General features: G+C 41.2%; 1 protein-coding gene across 2 annotated transcripts in view; it reads left to right on the top strand.

Annotated features, from left to right (window-relative positions):
- TRAPPC9 (trafficking protein particle complex 9) overlaps window positions 1-26,882 on the top strand; it is an 800,742-nt gene that overhangs the window by 433,728 nt on the left and 340,132 nt on the right. For both annotated transcript variants that reach the window (XM_019553127.1, XM_019553118.1), the window contains one exon: window positions 11,455-11,545. In XM_019553127.1, the coding sequence (XP_019408672.1) occupies window positions 11,455-11,545 (91 nt within the window). The remainder of the gene's footprint in view (window positions 1-11,454; window positions 11,546-26,882) is intronic.

Here is a 26,882-nt window from a genome sequence, read left to right as displayed (position 1 = left end):
GGGGAACATGTGTAAAGGTGCCCAGAAGTTACACTTATGTGATACAAGTGATCAGAAACGGGTTAAATTGGTTTATTGATCTACTGCCCCAGATCTGCTCCAGATACAGATTAGCTCACAGTCTCCCCTGCAGTCTCTTTGCATCTCCCCTGCAGGGCAGGGTGGGTGGGCTAGCCTTGGCCCAGGCTGTCTGCTGCGGCTGAACCAGACGACATCCTCTAGTGTCCTCCCCAGCTTCTGGCCTGGGCTACTGCAGGCACGTGGCTGCATTTCTGGAATCAAGGGTGAATGTCTGTTCACTTGCTTATTGGTTTAATCTGTTGCAGTTTAGACTAACCTGCAAAGATTGAATCGATTTGGAGTCGGGCATTTTGATTGCCTGTACTTAGCCTAGTAGACTAAACAGGCACCATTCCTTTGACCTTTCCTCAGGCCATGTTTTGTAAAACCTTTAACACGGTTCTTGTTTTCCTCTGTAGTCTTTCCAGTGCATCTGTATCTTATGTAAAGGGTGGTGCCCAAAACTGGGCACTGTTCTGCAGTTAAGGCTTTGCTGGCATAATAATTGCTTTTCAGGTTTTACATAAACCACTCAGGTCTATACATTGTAGGATGAGATTTACCTTCTTTTGCAACTGTATCATATCACTGGCCCAGATAACACAGTTTATAACATCTGAGGTTTATTCACCTGTACCTCTACCAATGTCATATATGGCATCAGCTGCTTACATTGTAGTCTGTATTGCTGCCAGATGACATCCCTCGTCTGTCTACATTGGACAGATGGGGCAATCCCTATGTGTTGAAATGAATGACCGCCTGTCTGACATCAGTTCCAGAAAGATGCAAAAGCCTGTGGCAGAACACTGTAACTTCCCTTTACATTTCACTGTTGATCTCAGGGTAGCTGTACTTAGACAGCAAAACTTCAAAAATGAACTTGAATGCGAAATTGCAGAACAAGAAATCATCCACAGACTGAATTAAGTATGGTCTAAATAGGCACGGCTGATTCTTATCCCATTACCTGGATTAGCTCTTGTGACCCATTGTTCTCTATGAGTTCAACACTTTTTTGCTTCTCCCACAACTGCCTCCCCTTGTGCCTCTCCACTCCCTCCCCTCTGTCCTATGTATTCAAATGCATCTCTGGATGTGATAGTCTGCTCTGTGCATATCCTTTCACAGCATCTGATGAAGTGAGCTCAGATTCATGAAAGCTTATGCATCTCTGATTTTGTTAATCTATGCAATGCATCTCTACTCTGCCTTACTTCAGATTAACACAGCTAACTACTTCTCTCTGATCATATTAACTCATGATTACTGTGTGTCCACAATAACTTTCACATCCTTTATTACAGTGGTGCTGCCTAACCAGATATTCTCCCCTTTATATTTGTGTATTTGATTTTCCCCCCAACCCCCGCAGTGTAGTATTTTGCACTTGTTTTTATTGACTTTCATGTTAATGAGACCTGGTAATTTCTTCAATTATTAAAGTTATTTTCAGCTTTAAGTGTTTGTGCCCTCCTCCAACTTGATGTCTTCCACAGATTGTATAAGTATACTCTGTCCAGTCATTAAAGTCATCACTCAAATAGCTTTTGAATATTACTAGACTCTGAACGAGTCCCTGAAGTATGTCACTTGGTATGTCCTCCCAGTGTTATAGAAAATTATTTTTAGTTACTCGGAGTACCGTTTTTCAACCACTTGTATGCCTGCCATATGGGAATTTCATTTATATTGTCATAAGCAAATACTTCTATATGGAAATGTCATCTTGGCAGTCAGATAGTATAGTGACGGTGTCCCTAGAAATAAAGTTATGGTTCCATTGTTATTAGTTCAGAACTGGTGCAAATGGATAGTTAGGGTACTGTAAACTGTCACTTACTGTCTGGTTTTCTATGTGAAATAAATTGGCAATTTCAGAATAACGATCATTGGACAGATACTTACCTCGGGGAAGCTGCCACTGCGGTATGCACTTCTATCGGCTGTCTTGGACTAGATACGTAGCATTACAGTGAGAGAGGCTGCTGTTTTGATTCTTTTCTGCATGGTTATTTGAGGAAACACTTGTTTGAACAGTTCTGTTGTGAAATGTACTCTATAAATGTGATTAGTGTCTGTATCATAATGCAGACACTTATTTGCTACTTGTGAGACTCCTTGAAAATGCCCTTCCCCTTATTATGACGGGATGAAATTTGGGCCCCACCAAGTAGTAGTAATTAAGTGAGCGTAGTAAGCTTGCTGAAGAGTGTAGGCTTTTACGTTCCCTGAGATAACTGAACCCTAATCTAATAAGGGCTCTGAAAATGAGAACAAGGATCTTGAAGTGGCTGCAGAATTACTTCAGCTGCCAGCTATGGAGGTTGGAAGAGAAGTGTGATGGGTTCAGACTTGTCAGGTCTATTCAGGAGTCTTACTAATGGGGCCCACAACACCTCTATGGCACTCTGAGTAAGCTTTAGGTGGAGTTACAGTCGTTTAAGGCTTGCAACAAGTGCACGGACCATTATCAGATCAGAGAAACAAGTGCACAGACCATTATTCCTGATCAGAGAAATAACTGTTTTGCTGTATTGTTATGGTAAAAGATGTTCCCATTCTCTAAGAACTGAGAGAGAGACTGAGCCCAAAGCGTTACTTACACTGTAGATACCATGTTTTCAGTTAGGTCTTCAGCAGGCACAGCTTTGTTTTAAAAGTGACGCGAATGTTCCAAAATGCAGAAAGCTTCTGGATGATGTTGAAGTTTTCCTGTGACCAGTTTTTTTTCAGGTTCTTGTGTAAGAGCGTGATGTTAGAGGCTGGATGCTTTCAGACGTAGAGGGCCCTGAGAACAGGCCAGACTGTGTGCTAATGAAATTTGGTGGACCTGGACCCACTAATGTCTTGTTTCACTAGCCAGGATGAACGTGCATTGTTCCCTCGGATCTTGAACCCTGAGCTTCCCCTCATACAGAGATTTCCTAATAAGACTAATATCTGTTTTCCTTTTTACTTCATGGCATTTTGCCAAAACAATAAATAAAAATAAGAAAAGTTAAGCAATTTGGTAAATGTGAGGAAAAAGTCTTGGAGCACGCTTGTTATCTTAAAGATGGAAATCAATAAATAGTACATGTAATACTATTATATTTAACGTATCTTAAAGGAATGCTTTATCAGTAGTAAACCACTGTGACATTTTTTCAGCTCGTGTCCAGAGCTATACCGTGGGTACGTGCGTTAGGGCTGTGCAAAAAGGCATGGTTTTACTTCAGCTTCTGTTTCAAGAGAACAGTGTTTTTTGTTTCAAGTTTCACTTCATTTCAAAAACACTGTTCTGTTTGGTTTTGTCAAAACTGTTTTGCTGTTTCAACGTTTTTCACCATTTTGCCCATAGGTTAGAATGGGGAATCGTAAAATGCGGCAGGCCGGCAGATCAGGGGAATGCCTGCACCCCCTGGACGCGGTTCTCCCTGGGGATGTGGGCCTGCGATCTGCCTCCCAGGTGACAGACTGGCACTGGGTGCAGCCCGCACCCAGCGCCGGGAAGATCAGTGCTGCCACCAGCCCCAGGTGGCAGCCCCTGCCTCCTGTGATGTGGCAGGCTGACCAGGGGCCCCCGGGATGCTCCCAGTGCCGGTCTGTCATCTGGCAGGAAGATCGAGGGCTGCACCCCCAGGAGGAGTCTGGCACAGCCCGCACAGCCCTCCCAGAGGTGCAGGCGGGCCCCTGATTTGCGTGCGAGATTACAGGAGATGGGTGCTACCACCTGGGGCCAGCAGCAGCACTGGTCTTCCTGGCATCGGTCCCAGCTGGCAGCACCCGCTTCCTCTCATCCAGAAGGCAGATTAGGGACTTGCCTGCACCCCCTGGAGGGCTGCGGGGGCTGTGCCGGACTCCTCCTGGGGGTGCAGCCCTCGATCTTCCTGCCAGATGACAGACCGGCACTGGGAGCATCCCGCACCCAGTGCCAGGAAGATAGGTGGTGCCACTGGAGGGCTGCAGGGGCTGTGTTGGAGTCCTCCCAGGGGTGTGGGTCCCCGATCTGCTTGCCGGATGACAGGAGGCGGGTGCTGCCGGCGGTTACTGGCACTGAAGCCAGTTAGCCTGGTTTTGAAATTTGAAACGTTTCGAAGCATTTCAAGTTCCCTTGTTTTGTTTCAGTGCTGTTTTGGAGGGTTTTGTTTCATTTTGATTTCACTGTTTCGAGCTCGAAACACATTGAAGCAGCTGTGAAACAAAATGCTGGGCAAAATTTTGCACAGCCCTAGTGTACATTACCTGTCCGTATCGTTGGTTTTATATCCCAGTGTCTGGTGTGAGCATTGGGTGTGAGCCATCTCTCTGTCTCCTCCAAAATGCATTTGATTTATGTAAATGTTTTTAAATGAAAGTATTTTTATTTATGTTTTAAAATGATACCATTTATAGTATCTGATCTCACCACAACCCTTAAACATCATCTCTACCAATGATATTCTAGAGTTCCATATTTAATTTAATTGTTCTAATATCAGATTTGCCCAGCCTATGAAGATGATTTGCCTCCCCCTGCCCCCCAACCAAATGATAGCTCTGCTTTCAACCTGTGATTTGAAATGGAAACAGTGGTTTTCTTCTTCATCTAATGGGCATAATTTGTGCAATGGAAATGTAGCTGCCTTTGCATTTGAGCTTATCATCAAAGTTATGATCAGAACTTAAATTAGAACTTTTGCTTGTATCTATATCGAGTTTAGTTTTCTCCATTGATTTGAGACATTTAAAACAAGACTAGTCAAAAGTTCTAGTCAGTGTATTGCATGCTATAAAGTCACACTAGTAGGGAAATGGTTTACCTAGCTATGATTCAATTAATTTTTTAGAAATAGTCTTCACATGAGCCTAAATCACTCATTCCTGGAGGCAGCTTTAAGATGATTATGGAGCTGAGTAAATATTCACATACACTCATATTGCCGTTCACATAATGAATATCTTTACTGCATCTGTATTGCTCAAAAAGAAGTGAGGTTTTGTTGGTTCATATAGCTGTTCGGCATCAGGGAATTTTTAAGCAATCCTGTTTTATTTCAGAACCTAACCAAATGCTTTTAGCACGTTCAAAGCACCACAACAATCAGCATTCCGCCGGTTGAAAATGCAAATGAGTAGGCTGATTTATGGTAAACAGCATTCATTAATCATTTAAAGCACATTTTCATTAGTATAATTTCTATTTATGAAAATCTGCTAATTTATTTATGCTCAAGTAGGACTGGGATGCATTCATCCACCTGTATTTATTCGCACAGAAACCAACAAGTGTGGTTTAAAAACATCTTTGTAGCACGCTGTCGGAGGTAAAACCCTACATAACGGATAGAAAACAATTAAGGGCTTTAAGACTCACAACACAGTTAAAAGTCTATACCAAACTCCTTTCAGGCAGTATATTCCACAAGGATATTCAATATATTGGTTGGATTTTAATTTTATGGTGCCCTTTTAACTTATCAAGGCATACTTGCTGTTAAGTTTACATCTCAGACTAATTTCTTAAGGGAAATAACTTTTTAAAATTAACTTGTCACTTGGATCTTCAACCAAAAATTTTGCAAAATATATACTTGTTTTTTTAGGAGATGCAAAGTAAAGTTCTGATCTGGAGAATTATATTAAAAAAAAAAATCTTGTACTTCGGTGCTTGTCTCCTGATGACAGCCAGGTGAAATTTGCTTGAGCTTATAAGCAAAAGCTGCTCTTTTTAAACCAGCCTACCTGGACTCCTGAAGTAGACTCCGAATAGTAACTGTGTTCTTGATGTGGCGGATGCATGTGTTGCCAACCGCAACGATTTGCTACTAGAACCTGGTTAGCAATTCTGCCGAAGTTGGGCAGTCCATAAAATGAATGCAGTTGCCATTGGCTATGTTAGCTGTGTAGCTCTGACAAGCTAATGAATAGTAAAGAGTTACTGTAGATCAGGGGTCAGCAACCTACAGTCTATGGGCCTGGTGGCTGGGTGCAGGTGGTAGGAAGTTTTGCCTGTGCTACACTGCAGTTGGGTCTCAGCACCAACCTACCTTGGACCCAACCTGGGCCATTCTAGCCCACGCCTGACAAATGTTGCCAACCCTTGCTTTAGATGATAAAGTCAGCGGCTTGGACTTGGAAGAAGCTCAGGTAAGGGGCCTGCTGAGTAAAATAGCATTAGCTGAGACCCCTTAGAATAGAAATAAGTATCCCTTTTTTTTAAACTTGGGCATCAAAAAGTAAGTAATTGAATAGGAATGATCTTTCCTTCATTTAGAGATTGGGGAACTTGGGCTCAAAGGGTCAGTTCATATTCTGCCTATTAAATGTCTGAGTGGGTTGAGTGCTTGAAAAACAGTTAACACAAAAGGTATCCTTCTGATTACTGCTTTTTGTGACTTAGTATAGCTATATTGTGACAAAATAGGCACATTAATGATTTTTTTTTTCTCCCAGGGACTTGAGCGTAGTGGAATATAGCATGGTGGAATAGGATCACACTGCCTAATAGGTAGAATGGGATGATAGATTGTGGTCTAAAAGAAATTACGTTTCCCTAGAAAGTCTACAGGACAGGAAAGCAGATCAGCTGGGGATAAATTGCTCCTTTTAACTGCAGTGCAGAGCTGTCCTGTTTTCCTAAGGAGGTAGAAGAATGGCATAGCTGGCAACTGGGAAATGTTAATGTGATGTTGGATAACTCAGCTGACATGGCAGAAAGAAGGAAGATTTCTGGTGGTTGTATTTGTCATTTGGGGAGTGGGGAAACTGAGGTGGATTTTTTTTTTCTTGTGGCATAATATGGTGTGGGAAGGATCTTGTTTTTAAACAGAATTGGTCCCAACAAAGGGAGAGAATCCATTTGTTCTGCCTGTCACCTCATTTATTAGGTTACCTGTCTTCGCTATGAATATTTTGGATGTGAAAGGCTTATAAAAAGACTTTTAATGTTTTAGAAGGGCCAAACCTCTAGGCTAGGGACAGAAATTACACACAAACTGGTATAAGTGATTGGAAACTGGTTCGAATTTGTAACACAGCAGAAATTCAGTGCATGTATACTGCTTTCAAAATGGCTGAAACCAATTTAAGATAAACCTGGATGGCTGTTGAATTGGACTTTACTGATTTAGGTTAAATCGGTTTATTGAACTTCAGTTCCGGATCCCAAAGATGTTCTAGCTGGCAGAGCATTTCCTCCAGGATTCTTTACATGTAGTAAATGCCAGTCTACTGGAACAGCTGGGTGCTGGATATCTTTTGTCGTCTTCCTGTTTGTCTAGGTTTTTCCCTTACCTGCTTTCTTTCTTTGTTATTGTTGAATGTGAAAATCTACCTTCCCTTCACGAAGTCAAAATATGGCTGTTAGGAAAATAGTTGTGCCAGTAGGAATGGATGGCATATTTAAAGACATGCCAGGAGTCTAGATTGACTATAAGAAAAAAATGGAATGGCCAGCGATGGAAGAATCTGTGGGTGGTTGGTAGGTACGATGGGGTTTACACATGGCTTCTTCGTTTCTGGGGCTGGGAACAAAGTCTAGAGTAAGAAGTTTTGATTATAGTGAATATACAGTAGAAAGACTGCAGGTTTAAAAAGTCACTATTCTGCTGGGCTGGATTCAGGTTTGAAGGTTTTCCTTGGATGTTTAATGCATACTATGTTGAGCATTCAGTGAAAAAAGAGGAGTCAATCTTAACCTTGTGTCACATATCAAACTTGATCTCGAGCTTGCATCAGTGTGCCAAGCCTGTCATTTTTGTTTGAAAATGACAACCAAGGGTGCATTTCTTAACAAGTAGGAAAGACAGGTTAGGCTTTTTGACTCTTTGAAGTACAGTTGTAGTACTGTTTATTCCTATCGCTTGCAGTAGGCTACCCTCTGCAGATACAAGATACGTTTTTGCTGAAGTATAAAGTAAGACAAAGCAAGAGACATATTTGTGCAATTTGTTTCTTTTTTTATACTCTTGTTTCTGCACAGGGCAACTGAAGAATGCTATGAAGCTATACTGCCCAACGTTGTCTCTTTGGCATTGTGGCGTACTGCATGTAGTTCAGGTCCCGGTATTACCAAATGAGCAGTTACATACATTCATATATATACATTAGGCGTGTCACATATTTCCAAGAGATGAGGATGATTCAAAATATTGCATATGTTCAGATCAAATGCTCTTTTTACACATCTAGTTAGGACACAAACACTGTGAATAAAGGCTCACAATGAGGGTGATCTGTGCAGACTGTGTACGTGTTGTCACATTTTGTATATTTACAGCATGAACTATTTAAACGAAAACTCCTCCGTCTTTCATAAATTCCAAACTCAATAAATCTTGCATCTAAAAAACAACTAAATAGGCATTTAACTTGTACCTTCTGCAACATAAAACCCATAACCCATATTGAAGAATAGCCTTTTTCAGAAGGAGCTGATATACTATGGAAATAAAGGAAATGCATTTTCCCCTTTAGTTCGTGGGCAGTTATACCCATTGCATGAATCTTTCATTGAATATTTACTGATGTGTTTCCAAATAATTTCACTGTATGCTATTGTAAATTAAGTTATTTTGCTGGAGTAGATGAGATCATAAATTGTGCTTACCCCCTTGTATAGACACTGTCATATATGTTATGCTAAAATGAATGATCAGTCTTCACTTCCTGAAAATCAACATTACAATTTGATTTATTTAGACTTTAAAAGCTTCAGGGCAGAGGTGTTTTGTGTTTTTTTTTTATACAGCCCCGTGGGGCTGGTTAAGTCCTCCCCCAGGAGTGATCCAAATACAGTGAAGTTGCACAGGTATAATGGAGGAAATATTTGTGTCCTTAGAAATTATAGTAGATGATGATTTGATTCCCCGCCCCCCCTTCAAAAATGTCCTGTCTCTCCAGTCCTAGGTTAAATTTAGAGCCCTGGAAGTTGTTATACACATGTTTACTGGCCAGTTGCGCACATTTTATGAGAAAATTGAGACACAATGGCAGCTTGCGGTGCTATGTTTAGACTGGTTATTTTTGGTGGGTGTGGAATAGCATTTAAAACTGACACACACCAACTCACACTAACAGTGTTTATTTGCATTATTCATTATGAGAATTTGTGCCATCGGGGCTGTCCAACCTCTCAATGGCAGGGGGCTAAACACGGTATGGGCGGCCTGGCTCTCCCCCTGCTGCTATGCAGCACCCTCCTGCCATCCCAGCCTGCCCCAAGGCCTGGGTGTAAGAAGTGACGGCTGGAGGTGGGAACAAGAGCCTGGAAACCCTGGTAGCAGCAGTGGAGGGAAGGCCATCTGGGCAGGAGCCAGAGGGCCCCAAGCTAACCCCGTGCAGCCAGATGTTGTCTGCAGGCCATCAGGTGGACAGCCCTGAATTGTGCAATAGCGTGCCATTTTGAAAACTCCTTCTGAAACCAGTAAGCATGTTTCAGGTGAAAAACCCTTGAAACTGTTGTCTGTAAGGTATAGCTGCACGTTTCTGTTTTGGAGGCGAGGCTGGGCCTGGCTTTGGCATTGGTGAATGTTGCTGTGCATTGGGAGCAATGGCTTAACTATGGATTCAGCGATTTAGTTTATCTCACATGGAAGAAATTACCACAACCTTTAAAAAAACAAAAAACAAAACCCCTCTTAAAAAGCAGGTTTGCACTAGCTCTAAACTGAGTATTTGGACTTCAGTTAGATCCACGCGTACATTGGAGCTGAGATCACAACATGTAGTCTTGTATCATGTTCTCCTATCTACGGTTCCTGAAGAATCCATTGTGAAGTGTCTTGGTATTTAATTTTCATGACTTGAATTACAGAAGAGAGGCCAGCACTTAACACATTTAACACCAGCGGTATCTAAGATTATCACAGTTGTTTTGCCCTGTAGTAAAATTGTAATTTTTAAATACTGTTGTGCCAGATGTTAATAAATGTTGACATGTTTAATATAAGCCACTCTGTTACAACTGTTGTCTTGTCATTAGTGCTTTGCCTTGTTAATTTAATGTTGCTTAACTCCCTTTAATATAACACCCTTATCATAGCTGCTTTGATAAATCCACACAAATTGGGCAGACATGACTGTTACTTGATGACCAGTTTCCAGCTCCGATTGTGGGTTTCATGGACGTGTAGACCCCTGTGCAACGAGAACTAAAACGGAGCACGCAAGCAGTAGGACTTCAGGTTTGCTACACTGGGCCAAGTGCTGCCCTTTAGAAAACTTATACAATTCGTATCTCTAACTTGCAGATACAGTACAATGTAGCAGTGCTATCGTGGACCTCATTTGCTTTTGGATGGTCTCTTTTTCATGTGCCCTTTAAAATGAAAATCACTCATTTGGATATTATGCAGTAATTGCCATTCTTAAAACCTTTTACACCAATGTTAGAATTGAAGATTTAAAAATGCAGTGAAGGGCTCCACAGGAATGCTAACTGTATTTTGTATAATTATTTATCATTAAATATATGCCTTAATTGGTCTTCATTGTGGTCCAGTTTAATGTTACAGTTAAAATCCGAGTCCTATGCAACTTCTTCCTGTTTTTTTTCAAAGAAGGTATAGTTTTTTGCAGAAACTATTTTTGGCCTCTGAATTTAGTCAATGTATTTTTTACATGTTCACTAAAAAATAAAGTTAGAGTGTTTGTATCTGTTCCCGTATGGCTCTGGAGTACTTGGAATTCAAAGGTAGCCATCGCTTTCACTTTGTAAACTAATTTGTGACATTACAGTTGAATTTCTTTCTTTTCTTTCCTTGCCAAACTCATAGATCCAGGGGAATTTTCTTTATTAGAATTTTTTTTTGTTTACTGCTTCTATTTTAGTGTCTATTTATGTGTGTTTTATTTTGCCTCCCCTGATTCTGCAGGGGTATGAAGTGAAGGCTAGGAAATCTTTGCTTCATTTGCCTGTAGCACCTGGACAGGGACTGAACAGTCAAGGAGCTTAGGCCTAGTTCCTCAGAGATATTTGGGTGCCTATCTCCCTTTGATTTCAGGTTGAAGTCCATGGAAGCTGTGCGCCTAAATAGCTTTGAGAATCTGATCCCTACAGCTTTCCTCAACATGGTGGGGAGAGGTACCTGAGTGCCCAGAGCACTTCAAATGACTGTACTTGGGTGTAAGAGTGACCCCATATCCCCCAGAATAATAGTGCGTCAGAGGTGGGCGTGCAAGTCTGTGTGTTTTGCTAATCACTGTTCTACTTTTTCACTCTCTTAATGCTGGCAAGGTCACAATTTTGTTACAAATTGCTGTGTTAATATCTAGAACCTGACTTCATGGATTACTACAATTGCCATTTAAAGGTGAAGCTTTAAAACTCTAATTAATCTCTAAAGTACAGTTTTGGTGTTCAGTAATCGATAATGTGTATATTACGTGCGCTTTCTCTCTGGATCAAAGTTTTCCTTAATTCTCGTTTACCCCTCTTTGAAGCGTGAAGGAGAAGCGAGTGTAGAAGGAGTTCTCAATCAGCTGGTGCTCGAGCATCTACAGTTGGCTCCTCTCCAGTGGGGTGAGTAATAGAAGAAGTCATTGTTGGTCATTTTAGAGCACATAGTAGTTTCTAATTTCCAGTAATATATTCCTTACAGAGATTTGTTGCCTCAATAAAGATAGAGCATGTATGACGGTATTTACGTTTTCATTTACTCATAGGAAGTCTATGATGTGGAAGGGGTTGCTAGGAAACTGTCCTTTTTTCCCCATGAATGTGTTGCTTAACTGGAGACTATTTTATAATTTAGGTATATTTTTTCCTTAAATCATATTAATGTCAAATATGTCGGTAACAGCTGTTTTCCATCTAAGCAGGAACTCCTTGTGAAATGTGGTCCTAATTGCTTCACACAAGTGGCAACTGTTGTGAACGTTTTTCCTTTTACGTTGTAGTATATGTCATAGCATCAGCTGTCTGATGTTTTACTCGTGGACTAGCAATAAACTTCTTTGAAGTTATATTTATTACCTGATCCTACTGTTTTCAATTGCTCAGGCTCTCAAGCATTGCAAGGGTGAGTACCAAGGAGGAAGTTTCTCTGTAACTGGACATTTAATATAATACCGGAGCTGGGAAATGTTTACGCAGAATTAATTCAGTGTGAAAGTGTCATGAGCAGTTGACTCCTGTGCAAGAGCACCTTGCAAGCGCGCGCGCGCGCGCGCGCGTGTGTGTGTGTGTGTGTGTGTAAATCATATACACCCGAAAGGCCTTTATTTTGCTCTCAGCTTTGAGCATGATAGCTACATGTAGAGCTGTTATTGTTCAGTTAGTTTTCATACAGGAAAAAATGAGTAGTCATATATAGGATATTAATGAATTATGACCAGAGTTTAGTTGTTGCTGGTTGTACTATGTTACAATGAACTGGTTGATAGGTTACAATTTATGGCACAAATAATGTGGCTTGTGAACTGCTGTGTGTGAGGATTATTATTATTTTTTTGTTTGCGGGGGGTTGGTTTTTGATCAAGTATTCGTGCTTCAATACAGGGCTTAAATTGACGTAACAGTTCCAGTGATATCAAAGACGGCCGATACAAACTGTTGGGATGGCACTGTTGTATCTTCACGATTCTGTAGCGCCAGAAGTGTGCCGCTTCGTTTAGGGTTAAACCTAAGGCCATTTAGCTTGCTTTTTATTGGTGCTGGCTCACAAAGACATCACAGAGCATGAGAGTGGCTGCACGCTCCCAAGCAGCAGGTTCCTTTCTCCTTGTAAAGCGGCTAAAATGCACGTGACTGTCGGCCCATGGTTTATCATCGGTCTCAGCTACGTAGCATGGATCAGCTCATGAAAAAAGCACTATCAGTTTACCAACCTGAGGGCTGCACTAATAGTAAGGAGGTTAAATGACCTTTAATAGCAAATTGACCAAGTTTTTTTTTTAAATAACATTTTGCATAAAGTATCAGTATACAAGCTAGTATAACTGGCTTTAAAAAAAAGTGAAAACCTGTATAAAACAGGAATTGGCATTACTTCTTGTCCAATGTTTGAAAGGTGTGTACTTCACATCACTGCTGGGCATTATTAGTTTTGATGTGAAAATGGACTCCAGCTTTAACATGCAAAATCAGATTTAATCAACAGTTTGCAGCATCATTTCTTTTCCCACATCTTTCTGGGATAGTACTATCTTTTTTTTGTATTAAGTGAAAATGCTGTGAAGGTGCATGCCAGTGTCAGCATTTCGAGAGGTTTTTTTTCTTTCAAGCATTTTGCAGGAGGTTGTTTTTCTTTGGGTTGTGTTATTTTAATATTGCATAAGAAAGGCTTGTGTTTTGTGCTGACGCTACTCGTACAGAATGATCAAGCGTTTGTTTGTGCAATGTTTGCATGTATTGACGGTGAAGGTCTTTAAGACCGTGCTTCATGGCTTAATGCTGTACAGCTGAAAAATTGCTTCTGCTGTTCCTTAGGACCTGTGCTGTCCTTAGGAAAGCTGACAGTTGCAGTGAAAGAGATGCTGTAATTCCAGTTTTCATTTAAATCTGAATGAGTACTTAAGTAATGCCAGTGAAAAAGCTGAGCCAATACACATGACTTTGGAAAGAGCCTATGAAACTAACAATCTCAATATTGCTTTAAAATCAGACTTACTTATCTCACTGCATGAAGTTACCCTTTTAAGGAAAAAATCATGTAGCTCATCATATGCCCTTTCAAAATTCTGTCATAATTTCATACGGTAACATTGCAAAGTTGTCAAATATATTGGTACATTAAATGAAATGTGAAGTCATGCATAATGCAGTATTAATGGTAGTAAAATATTTATCTGAGAGGTAGGAGTCAGGTGTGTTTTAAATGAATGTAGGAAAAAGGGGGACAGGAGGGTGCCTCTGTGTAACTCCTTTCTAGTGCACTGTAGAGGTGGTAATGTCAAATATTTTAGTATCAAGCTATGGCAGAAAAATGCAAAGTGGGAAGGGAAGAGCTGACCAGTGTAAAACCATTTAAAGTTGAAAGGACCATAACGGGGAAATTATGTCAGGTGTTAATGTAGGAGTTTGTAATGTGTTGTTAAAAATTGATTTTAAGATTTAGGCCATCTCTTTAAAATGGAGTCATCTATTAGGAATTCTAATAAATCACAGTCTCATTGAAAAATATCATCTTGCTTAACTCTAGCAAGTTTACCACTTCTCAGATTTATGGTGTATTTTCTTTTTATTGCTGGGCAACAAACCAAGTGTTGGAAGAGACTTGTTTTAAGGTTCAAATGCATTACCATCATCAAATAAAAAAAGCATAACACAGAAGCTTGAGGGGCAAAACCAAGACTCTTTTAAAGGACTACATTAATTAAAGTTTTATGGTTGGTTTTGTGAGTGACCAGCTATAATGGCTTGCATTGCAACATTCTCTTTTCAGATGCCTCCATTTATTTCAGGTTGTTAAATTATGCTGGAGAACAAAGCTTTGGAGACCAAAAACTGTATCAGTTGGTTAATACTCTTCTCCATTTTTGGTGAGAAGCTATTAGTTACAAAGAACATAAGCAAAGTCTTGTTGCTTAAAAAATAATACACAGTGCTGTCACAGTACTTTAACACATACATTAAATATTGCTTTTAACTTATTGGATGCACAGATAGACTGTAAACCCTTAGTACGAGACCGAGACATGGCTAGGACTGTTGGTTTGGAGTTCCTGGGTTCTAATCTTCATTCTGACCCTCTTCTGCCTTCGATGTATTATTTAAGACAAAGGTTTCCAACATTTTTCAGACTGATTCAGTACTATAATAGAAGTGGGTATACAGGTCCCTTCCTAGACTAAAGGGAAACAGTTTATCATTTCCTTGGCTCTCCCCCAGGATAGGGTAGGCTTGGATTCAGGTATAAATATCGTGCTTACCTCTCTCAAGGTACAAGCTTGTAAGAGGAAGATAATATTAGCTGACTTTGGCAGCATGGTGAGGATTAATAAGTCAAATTTTACTTAGTTCTCTGGAGCACTAATAAATAATAGAAATGCTAGATATTATTATTTTTATAATGCAAACCTTTGCAACCCTCATTGCCTGGAGGCAGTGACTGACCATTTAAAATATAGTGGTGATTATGCCTCATAAAGTTGGCTGTATAAACACAAGACAAGTTTAGAAAGCCAGAGATACAGAACTGTTTCTAAGACCTGTTAATCCTGCTTCACCTCGGGCAAAGTCTGCAAGTAGTGTCTGATGAAAAACCGTTCTTTTCAGATCCTGGCCTGGTCCCAGACTGCTCTAAGTGCCCCATCTTCATCACCTTGCATAATCAAGCCCTGCATGATTACAGTGTACTTTGAAGGTTTGAAGTATACTTTTGGATATTTGGGTATTGGACTTCAGCTTTAACGCAGCATTTCATCTATTTTAAGTGATTACCATAACAAATCTCTAATTAGCTTGATTTTTTTTTTCCTGTGAGGAAATATAGAAAAGGATGACAGATTAAGGTAGACTCTATCCACATTGCATAAAAGCATATACCTTCTCTGTTATGCTGCATCACGATCCCTAAGGGCAGCTAAGAGCAGCCTTCTGCACATACCAGCTGTTTCCAAGTTCACTTGGTGAAAAACCTGTGGGATGTTTTTCATGGGAGTTGCTCCTCAGATCTGGAAAGCCTTCCCTCCTGAGGCCCGCCACACCTGAGCCTGGGCATCTTTTGGAAGCACTGCAAAACTTTTCTATTTAGGCGGGGATTTAGCAACCAAAGCAAGGCCAAAGTGTTGTTTAGTGAGTCTCTGGTTTCTTTTGTTTTATTTGGTTATTTTGTTTCCTTATTCTACTTGCCCTTTTAATTTCTTCTGTTTCTTCTGCTGTAAGCCACCCTGAAGTTTTTGTTGGGAAGGGTATCATCTAAATTGCATACCTAATTAAAAATACAGATGTATGGCAAGGTGGTTCATAACATTTCGTTCAGGCGTTGACACTTTGAAGCTCTGCAGAGTATTGTCATTGGCATTTGGCATTGTATGATTTAAGGAAATTAGAAATGCTCACAAAGGAGCTACACCCCGCAGGTGTCATGGAACTAGCTGGTTAAGTGCACAGTTACCTGGAGGTCAGCTACACGTGCAAAGTAGCTATCATGCCATAAAAAAAACTCCAATCTGCTCTAAAGTTAGACCTGGAAAATGTGTACTAACTTAATAGTTGGTTGCTGTTGAGCTTTAATTTGCATGTATTGCAGCCTCTCCCCTGTGTCCGGGAGCTAGGAGCCAAGCCACAGCAGTGCACCATGCCCAGTGGAGCCGGGAGTCCCTGAATTGAGGAGACTCTTAGCCAAAGGCGTTGTGGACTCCGGGTCCCTGCAGCTCCCTACAGCTGCAGATGTCAGGGCAATGAAAATGGCTTGGAGGCTGGGGGACATGACTTGTGAGGAGAGGCTGGGGGAACTGGTGGGAGAAGAGAAAATGGAGGGAGGATTTAATAGCAGCCGTCAACTACCTGATGGTGGGGGGGGGTTCAAAAGAGGATGGAGCGGGACTGTCTTCAGTGGGGACAGATGACAGGACAAGGACCAATGGGCTCAAGTTGCAGCAAGAGAAGCTTAGGTTAGATATCAGGAAAATACTTTTTCACAAGGAGGGTAGTAATGCCCTGGAACGGGTTACCCAGAGAAGTTGTGGAGTCTCCATCCTTGAAGGTTTTTAAGACCCGGGTGGACCAAGCCTTTGCTGGGATGACCTTGTTCTTTGGGTTCACATCCTGAAAATATCTTGGAAAGCTATCATTGCAATGTGTGTTTAACTGAGACAACCGCAGCGCTACACTTTTAATAAAAATAAATCATTGAAGAGAAGCAATCCCTTAAACACACAGTGTTTATTCCCTTCATGGATCTTAAAATTAATTATGAAAATAACTCATCCATTTTATTTTGCTGCTTCCAGTCAGACCTCTAGCAGTAATTAAGTCCTTCTTTTAACAAAGCATTTGATTAATTCCCAAGGATTACAGTAGTGTCAAATTTGAATGTCCTAGAAGTGGAGGAAAATATTTAAAAGTTCCTGTTGGCAAGTAGAAAGCAAAGTTGACTTCTCTGAGGTTGCAAGGTGGGGAACGTTTGGAGGAGAATGCTGGCACTTTGATAGGTTTCTGGATTAGGGACTTCTGGGTTTGGTATGAAACCACAAACCAAATGACAGCAGTCCCTGCTCCAGAAAGTTCACAGTCTTGTTTTATGAAAAGAAGCTGAGTTGATTAAATGAATGAGAAGGGTGTGTGCGCGAGAGCTGTTGTCTGGGGTATAAGGATACATACAACAGGTGAGGAGCGTAGCTTGGAAAGCAGCATTTTATTTTATTTTTGTTGAAGAAAAAGTGTTCTGTTATTTTAGTGGAAGACGATTTGTTGAACCACCCTCTCTGTATGTGGCGATGTCCTTATTTTGAAGACTGTAGATGGGAGGCTAACAATTTGAGCCTCCTGTACTTGAAAATATAATCACACATGTTAGATCCTGTTCCTTTACAATTTTAAGATTTTCTTTGATTGCTTCTATTTTAGGATTACAAGAGCCTGGGTAATTTAGGCAGTGCAAAAGGAAACCTATACCATCAGTCAGAGGAATTTAAGATCCAGACCTTTATACTGTAACGGTTCAAAATCGAATTTGTAGGGAAGTAGCAACTAAAGATATTCTTACTGAGTATGAATCCTGTGACATGCCCTTATCTTGCTAACTTCCCTCTTTTCTCCCTCCTTTTCAAGAACTTGCAGAAGATGCAAGAAAAGTGGGAAAGCTTATAAATATCCTCACAGCCTATGAGAAGGGTGACAGGATAGTTTGGCAACAGCAAAAAAGCAGAATGTGCTTTAGTTCCTAAGTGTCAAAAGACTAGGATAGTTCCCTGAAAAAGGAACTAACTTGACAAAACTGGGGCATCTGACATCTTAGCAATATTTCTCGGGTGTCAGAAGATGCTGTTGCGTGACGTACTTGGAATCAGTTTATTTCTGGTACCCACTGAAGTTTCATTTATTTCTAATTGAGACGGCAGGGGAGCAGGAGGAAGGGCACAACTTGGAGGAGGGCTCCAGATGCAACTGGATGAATAATCATTCAAGATGGGCAGTACGATTAAGCAGGCATCGGTAGAAACACTTGTGCTAATGTTAAACGAGCTTAGCTCAGACATGCCAGCAGCTGCTTCGCTGTGATTTACCTTCTTCCTACACCCAAGCTAACTCAGATCTCTGCCTTCGATGGTGGTCTGCTGTATAGAGGTACTTTGAAAGAACTTGGCTTGAGTAACCTAGCATAATGGAGGCTGAAAGGGGAATATGGTAGCCAACTGCTAATACATTCGTGGTTAAACATTAGGAAGGGAGAAGAGCCACTAAAATTGAAGGAGAAATGTTGGAGTAAGAATAAACGGGTATAAACTAGTTTTGAGTAGATTGACGTTGCTAACCATAACAGCAGTGGGGTTCCAGAAGAGTTGCAGGTCCATCCGAGCCAAGTGGCCCATCAAGTTGGCATGGTTAGGGCACATCAGCTTGTGTAGCCATAAGGGAACAAAGTAATTGTCATCAGGTCCACCGGCCTTTGAGTCCCCTGCCCAATTGACCAGCTGGATTGACTGGAGACGGCCTTTTGGCAGCAGGCCAAAACAGGGCTTGAATTCTTATCGTTGGAGCTGTAGCGAGTTGCCTTAACAGGTCTGCCACCACAGCCTTCCTATAGGAGTAGGGGGCCAAAAACCATCTTAAAACTAGTTGCTCTTGATGAGGTTATGAAATGGATGATATGCGGTGATAGCAAAGACTGTACTTAATGACTCGGTTTCCTTTCAGTCCTATACTCCTAGTGCTCTTGTCTGATAAACAAAGCTTGATTTGATGGGATTGATTGATTATATCAATTTAATTTATTGATTATATAAATTTGGCTAATATTTGTTTCATAAAACCAAATCGTGCCTTCCCCCCACCTTCTCCCTCTTTTTCTTTTTTAAAGCCAGACAGACTTAGAATTTACTAATGCTAATGTACTTGTTCTGGAGAATGTTGCTGACTATGTGCCATGTAATCCATTAGAAACAAATAGGCAGCAATGTAGAGGATGTTGAACCATGAAATGGATAAAGCAAAAATGCTTAGTTTTCTGCATGCTTTTGGTACTCATGTGGTTGGGTTGCTGAACTGAATATTCAAATTCTTAAGCAGTAGTGTGATAAAATAACTCGGGAAATAGCCTTGTTTTGGGGTTTTTTTTAGAAAAAGGTATCAAGACAGAGAGAGCATTGAGAGGGTAAGCAGCATTCAAGTTGCATCATGGTAAGTGGTTTGAGAGAGAAGAAACTGAGCATGCAGAGAAAAGAGATCTAAACGTTTCAGCTGATACAGCATAGGCCATGTGGTTAGAAACTGCGAATGATAAACCTTGGTATGGATTCCTGGAATATAATTTAGCTTATGGGTGGCTTGGAAAAGTTTATCGTAGAATATATGTATAGATGAGGGAGTCCAGTAAGAACATTTTTAATTACTTAGCAGTTGAGTAATTTGCAGTAATAGAAATGCAGAAACTGAGAAGCAAGCGGGTTTCTAACTGCTGCATAGGATTACTAACGTATTAACTACAGTGTCCCTTGCAGCTCAAGAGAAGTGATTGTAGAAAGAGCTTTCTGACTGTGAGGGTGGTCAGGCATTGGATTCAAGGGTGGTCAGGCATTGGACCAGGCTCCCTGGAGAAATTGTAGAATCTGAAGCCCTGGAAATTTTCTAACAACTGGTTTGACAGACACTTGACTGGGATGGTTTAGTCAGGGATGACTTCATGAGTCCCCCCCAGCCCTATTTTTGCATGATCCTACAATTCTCTATTTTAAAACAATTCTAAGCAGTAAGCCAAAAAGCATGTCCTGCTCTTGGATGAAAATCTTTGCTTTTCGTTCCCCACCTCTTTTCAAAAGCTTGTTCTTTTCCCTCCTTTGTTTTTGCCAAGTTATGGCTGTTGAAAGCAAGCACCATCTTTCCAAGGGTTTCCCTGGACTTCAGATCCAGCTTTTTTGCATAATTTATTTTTGTAATTTGCATGGATATAAGTCTTAGCCTTTTTGTATGAAATTCCTGCACAGCTGCAAGTGATTCCCTATAGAACAGGAACCGTTACTTGTATGCATTACAAATGGACAGAAAGGAGAGAGGAAAGAAGAGTACAGTGGCCACTGATTTTCCGGGTTCTTGGTGAAGGAGAAGTGCCCTTTCACCTCTTCCTCTTCACTTTTATGGCCATATTCCACTTCACAGTGATTATCAAATACATTTCTAATGGACATAACTGGGAAGATTGGACCATCTGGACCAGTGCCTTGTTTAAGTTTGAAAACTTAGAATTTAATTCATTTATGTTGTTTTCTTTTTTTTCTTTTACCCACACCAAAGGTTTCCATTTCAGAAGTCATCCTACTTCACCCCATCAGATTCTTTTTCACAAGACAAAGATAGAACCATAAGGAACATTGATATCCCATTTTCAGTTTCTCTTATATGGGTAACAGTCTTTGAATGATATTTGCAGATGCATTGCACAATCCAAGGTAAATCAACTTCTGAATTGTTTGAGCAGGTTATTGTGGTGGGAAATTACTATCACAATATTAAACCATTCTGTCTAACATTTTTACAGTAAACAGCCCAATACCCAAGATGACCTGCAGTATTCAGAAATAATAGGGAAGTGTGGAGCGGGCCCTATTTGATTCAGATTCGGCTGGGATCAGGGGCAGTGATTTGATTTGTTGGCTTGGATTACTGTCCTGCATTCAATTTGGCCGAATTTGAAGATTTGATGCTGATTTCGCGAATCAGCGGTTCGGATATAGACACAGCTTTAAAAGTTGTTTCTACATACCTCCAGGTACCAGCATGGCTTGCGACTGCTGTGATGCTGGGGTGGGTGGAGCGTCCCACAGGAGCATCCCCCCCCCCCCCCGCATGCTCAGTAGCGAGCCCGGAAGTCTGGTCCGCTTCTGGGTCTGCTGGGAGTGCACTGGGGGGTCACCCCGAGCCCCTCTGGCATGGTGATCGGCCACAGGGGGACCCTGGGTGTCTCCCCAAACCTAGGAGGCACCAGTTGCTGAGCTGGGAGTGCAGGGTGCTTCTGGTCCAGTTCTGGGTCTGCTGCCGAGCGTGCTGGGGAGCCCCCTGCGCTTTCGTGGGACGCTCCATCCACCCCAGCATCACACTGTTCACAAGCCACACTGGTACCTCGAGGTGCATACCTAGAGGTATGTAGAAAAAGCATCGCCAAATGTTCCCAAAGCTCTCCAGATCGATTCAGAAGGTTCTGATCTGATTCGGAGAGATTAAAGGGTCCTCTGATTTGATTCAGATTCAGAGATTCAGCCACCGAATTGGGCCAGATCTCCACCAAAACGAATCGGGGACTGAAGCTTCGCAGAGCCCTAATGAATAATAAGAGGGCAGCTGTTTGTTACACATCATACTAAAGACTGCTGCCAGGAGTCTGACGAGGACTGTTCGCCTGCACAGGTTTGGGTTCTGTGGTTAGGGCTAAACTGTGTTAAACTACATTTAGGAATTTGTTTCATTTATAGTATAGATTAAATTTGATATTGCAGAGAACTATTGTATTTTCAGGGGTAAAGCGCAGACTGTAGAGTGGCTCCATTGTACTACTGTAAAAAAAACAAACAAACCCAAACTGGACATATGCTTTGTAACCTTTGAAACCACGTTGTGTGATTCATAGTCCTTGATGTTCTCCGGTCCTTGAGGAGAAGGGACAGAAAAGAAGTATAGTGTGCCTATGGTGGTGGGTGTGTGGGTAGGTCTCACATGTATGTTAGCAAGAAAGTGTTGAATTTGAACATGTTCATGCCAGGAATGGAGAAAGATAGGAACATAAAAATGTATTAAATAAGAGAGAACTTAGGTTTTGATTAAGATGATAAGGAACAAGTGAATATCAAGGAAATGGGATCTTTAACTTTCTGCTACATGTAATCAATTATTTTTCCCCATTTCCTATTTGAAGTGTGTAGTGCTCTTTAGGTGTTAATGTTTAAGTTCCCATTTCAGTCGAGCATAACTGTATATTTAAAGTAAGCTTTATGGTATTTACCAAAACTTAGCTTTCATCCACTGATGGCTCTGTTTGCCTCTGCTGCTCGGTCTCTGGCCAGTCTGGGTAGGCTGTAGCTGGAGAATCATGACATTGTAGGGGATTTTAAGAACTACATGGAGTCGCACAGAAAGGCATGCCAAGTTTTATGTGAAAGGCTGGCAGTGAAAAACCACCCTCAGGAATTTAAAAAAAAAGTTTTGGGTAATTGCATGTCTGTGCATTGATACATTTTGTTCATTTTCATAGATTTTCATAGACACTAGGGCTGGAAGGGACCCTGAGGGATCATCGAGTCCAGCCCTCTGTCCCAGGAGCAGGAAGTCAGCTGGGGTCATAGGATCCCGGCAAGGTAGGTAAACATCGAAATGTGTCTTGAAGGCGTTCAAAGTAGGTGCTTGAACTGCTTCCAGCGGGAGTCTATTCCAGACCTTGGGGGCTCAGACAGTAAAGAAATTCTTCGTATGTCCAGCCTGAATCGGTCACAGTGGAGTTTATGACCATTTGATCTTGTCATCCCTTGGGGCGCTCTGGTGAACAGACGTTCCCCCAGATCCTGGTGGTCACCCCTGATCAACTTATAGGTGGCCATCAGATCACCCCTGAGCCTGCGCTTTTCCAGGCTAACGAGCCCCATGGCTCAGCCTGTCGTTGTAAGGTCTGCTTTCCTGACCGCTGATCATGCGCGTGGCTCTCCTCTGGACTCTCTCAAGCTTCTCCACATCCTTTTGGAAAGTATCTGTATGAGTGTGAGTTCAGTTTCTACCACCTTGATTATTTTCAGCTTTGTGACACAAACTCCAAGTGACAGTTCTAGATCTGCTGCTGTCACTGATCCTCACCAATGACACCTTTTATTTATTCCACAAAACAGAATGTGGTGGATGGCAGATGTTTTGTCTTTCACGCCATTTCCAAATTGTATAAACTTAGTAAAATGAAATTAAAAGCAAGAGAGTAAAATGCAGATCAGATTTTTCAAACTGGATGAAAGTAAGGACAGTAAACAGCTGTCGGCTGCTGTAAACAATCTGAACATCATTGTCAGCTAAACTGGCAAAGTGACCTTTTCTGCCTTGTCAGGGTAACTTAGAAACTATAATTTCTTGTAGATTGCTATGGCAGCCAGTAAATTTGTTTAACATCTGTTGCTAGCAAATGTATGAGTCAGCACTTTTGTCCTTTATTTACCAATTATAAACTATTTTTGTTAATAGGTAAAATTTATTTGGAGAGGTTTAAGAAAACAGTAATCCGTTTATAGGCACCTAATGAATGATGATGTGTAATAGGCACAGATAGGTTTAAATTAATCTCATTACACGAAATATGCACTTGCACTTACAATGTGCCTTAGGGCCAGGAATAGTTTGGAAAAGATGACTAAAAGTAACTTTGATTGGAAGCCAAGAGGCTCCGTTTCATTTAGAGGTAAATAAAAATTGCCGAAAGGAATTTTTGGGGTCTTGGGGGGAATAAAGGTGCTTTCTTCTCAGAGTTTCATAGTTTCATAGAGTTAATTTTAACAAAGCTGGTCAAGGGCTGTCTTGTTTCTTAAGTTCCTCCAGAATTCTGAAAATCCACCTGTCCTCATGAGACATTGCCATGATCCTCATCAAAATTGCTGGCAATTTTTTCCACTTCTAACTTCAGGGCATCCACTGTTTCTTCTTCCTTGTGTTTTGCACAATCAGATTAATTTTTGGTGTTTTAGATGATGCAAATTCCAGATCGTGGATGCCAGGGGATGCAATGAACAAGGGATCGCAACAGAAGTAGTAATATGAAACAACGAACAAGGGATCTTTCATAGTAATATGAAAAGGTTGTGTGACTAAGACATTTTGCAAACCACTGCTTTTAAAACATCCACTCCTGCTACTGTTGGAGACAGGATACAAGGCTAGATGGACCATTGCTCCAACCTAGTACAACACTTCTTAAACTCTTATGTTTTCTTATGTTCACAAGAGCCCACAGAATAAATGGGGAGGCAAGTTTAAGAGCCAACCCAAAAGTTCAGAGTTGCAGAACAATTGTGTCCTGTACAAAGGCTTAAAACTTTAAAAATATGATTTACCTGCAAAATGCTTTCACACAGTTTAATGGGTAACCCCTTTTATTTTTCTTAAGATACTGACTTGAAGTATCTTAGTTTTCCTTGAGTGACTGAATAAAATTAAGTACCATAGAAATGTAAGAGGCTAGGAATGGCAGGCCTGTGTAAGGAATTATTTGAGCCAGCTTTAAAGCAGTGGTTTTCAAATTGCTGGGTAAGTCAGGTCAGTCCTAGGGCTGCTGTGACTATTGGGGGCACCTCAGGTGCTGTATCAACTGTCCTCCACTCTGCTCTGTGCTTGGCTAGCTTTGCGCATTTTGTTAGTTAAGTCTCATTCAGTCCTTAATATCAGTTCCCCAGCTCTTCTTGGGTCTTTTTTCCTCTCTCCCTCCACTGCACCCTGCATTATGGTGTTGGCAAGGCTGTCTCGCCTTCTCGCCATGTGTCCAAACCATTGCAGCTTCCTTCGTCCTACAACCTCCGACAACAGTTCATAGGTTCCAGTTTCTTGACTGATTTGTTGCTCAACAGACTTATTGGTCCGTGCTCAGCGTACGAGACATGCAGGGGTCTCCTACAGCAGTGCATTTCAAATGCCTCGGTTCTGTTCTCTAACTTCCTGTTAAGAGCCCATGCCTCTCAGTCGTAAAGCGTTGTAGAGATGAACACTGCAGGCATTTCTGTAAGTTTAGATTAAGGGGCTTTTTTTCTTATAGAAATTCCTGGTACTGGTTCCATATTTATGTCGTCTTAACCATGGGGAATTTAGGATTTTCTGAAAGTTGATCCAGGCTTTTTTAACAGGGGAACAGCTCTATGGTGTGTCCTAGGAACAGCCTCTGTCTTCCTTCTCTGCATTCACTAATTTACTGAGAAACCCAGATTGCAAATTCTCCCCTCCCCCCCTCAACCCAGTCCTGGAAAGGAGGGGAGTTTTTTGGTGCCCACAGGTCCTGCATGTGGAAGCGGGCTTTTAATATTGTTACCTCAAGTCTGTCATACTGTTTACTTCATCCAGTGTTCCTGCTATTAATTAAGATGGCATGCTTTTCAGGTAAAGGGGCTGTTACTGTACTATTACATGCTTTAATGGCATCTAACAGAGTTGGACTGCCATAAATTATGGGCGAAAAATATCTCTTAAGTGTACAGTTTATACAAGTTGTGTATGCCTAGCAGCTAGCACAGCTGGCAGTAATGGGCATGGCTGAAAACTGAGGCAAGTAAAATTGCCTTTTTACTCCTACAGCTTAGGAACCAAATCTTTAGTTCAGATAACTCTACCTGTACTATAGTCAGTAGTTCAAAGCAGAGGTGTGGGTCTTTTGTACTTGTTTCCTATTTTCTGATGAGAATAAAATGTCTGCATCAAACCTATGTTGACTTTTTTTTTATATTGTCCACCTATTTTATTTTTTTGGGAAATCAAAGGGTGCCTATACACATGCAGTGAGGCTGCTCTGACGGGCTGTAGTTACAGCCCGTCAGAGCAGACTCGATTAATCAAGCCTGCTAGAGCATGGTAATTACCGCTCCTGCACTGAAAAATGGTGGTGGAGTGCTTTAACTAAAGCTCATTCAACAAGTTTTACTTAAAGTGCCCCTGCTTCCATTTTTCAGCTCAGGGATGCTGATACACGTGACAGGTCTTGGAGCTGCTCTAATTAAAGTGCCCCCCATTTACCCCCCTGGAACATGTGTATAAATGCCCGAAGTGTTCTTAGGCATGTGGTTATTCCTGTTGTTCCTTGAGCCCTCTCTAAGCTTTATTAGCAATGTATTTTATGGCTTTTAATTTAATAGTTTCTTTGATGGTTCTAGTTGAAGTCCTAACCTTCATTATATGGTAGAGCAGGGGTGGGCAAAATGTGGCCTGCGGGCCAGATGCGGCCCGCCAGGCCATTCTATCCTGCCTTTGGGGCCCCTAAAAAATTTAGAAAATGAATATTTATCTGCCCTTGGCTGCCTGTCATGTGCCCTTGATGGCTTGCCAAAACTCAGTAAGCGGCCCTCTGCCCGAAATAATTGCCCGGCACTGCAGTAGAGAGTGATTCATGATTTGCAGTAGAACTTGCACAGAGAAAATACCCATAATTTTGTTTTAATTAGGCAATGCGAGTTCTTTCCATTTAGGGGACAGTTATCTAGGGGAAGTGTTAAGCCTTTGTAGAAATAATTGATTCAAGATTAGTTGCTGTAGGCAGATAAATAATAAACGTAGTTTTGTTGTACAATATTATCTGTATTATGGTATGTGTTCAGACCTACATTACTCTATGAAGAGTCTTTTCTTGACAAAATGCCAGGAAACTAATTTGATGTACCTCTTCAGATTCTATCAGTGGAAATTACTTCAGAGTATCAGAAACAAGGTTATTTCAGCTGTTAGTCGGTATCATTTAAATTAATGGTGATCAAAACGCACCATGTTTTGCGAAGCTTTTTTGTTTCAAGGTATCCTGTTGAATCACAAAGGAAAGTTGGAGACTATGAATTCAGGAGCTCCGAGAATGGAGAAACAAAGCTTTTAGTTTTTTTTCAAAACTCAGGCAAATCATCAAAGTACACACAGTATAATATATCATACAATGTACCATCAGTGGGCTTTTTTCATATTTCATAGATTTCATAGATTTCATAGACATTAGGGCTGGAAGGGACCTCGGGAGATCATCGAGTCCAGCCCCCTGTCCAAAGGGCAG

The sequence above is a fragment of the Crocodylus porosus genome, unplaced genomic scaffold, assembly GCF_001723895.1.
Source record: "Crocodylus porosus isolate Cpor-Errol unplaced genomic scaffold, CroPor_comp1, whole genome shotgun sequence".
Classification (NCBI taxonomy): Eukaryota; Metazoa; Chordata; order Crocodylia; family Crocodylidae; genus Crocodylus; species Crocodylus porosus.
This window is presented reverse-complemented; position numbering and strand designations above follow the sequence as displayed.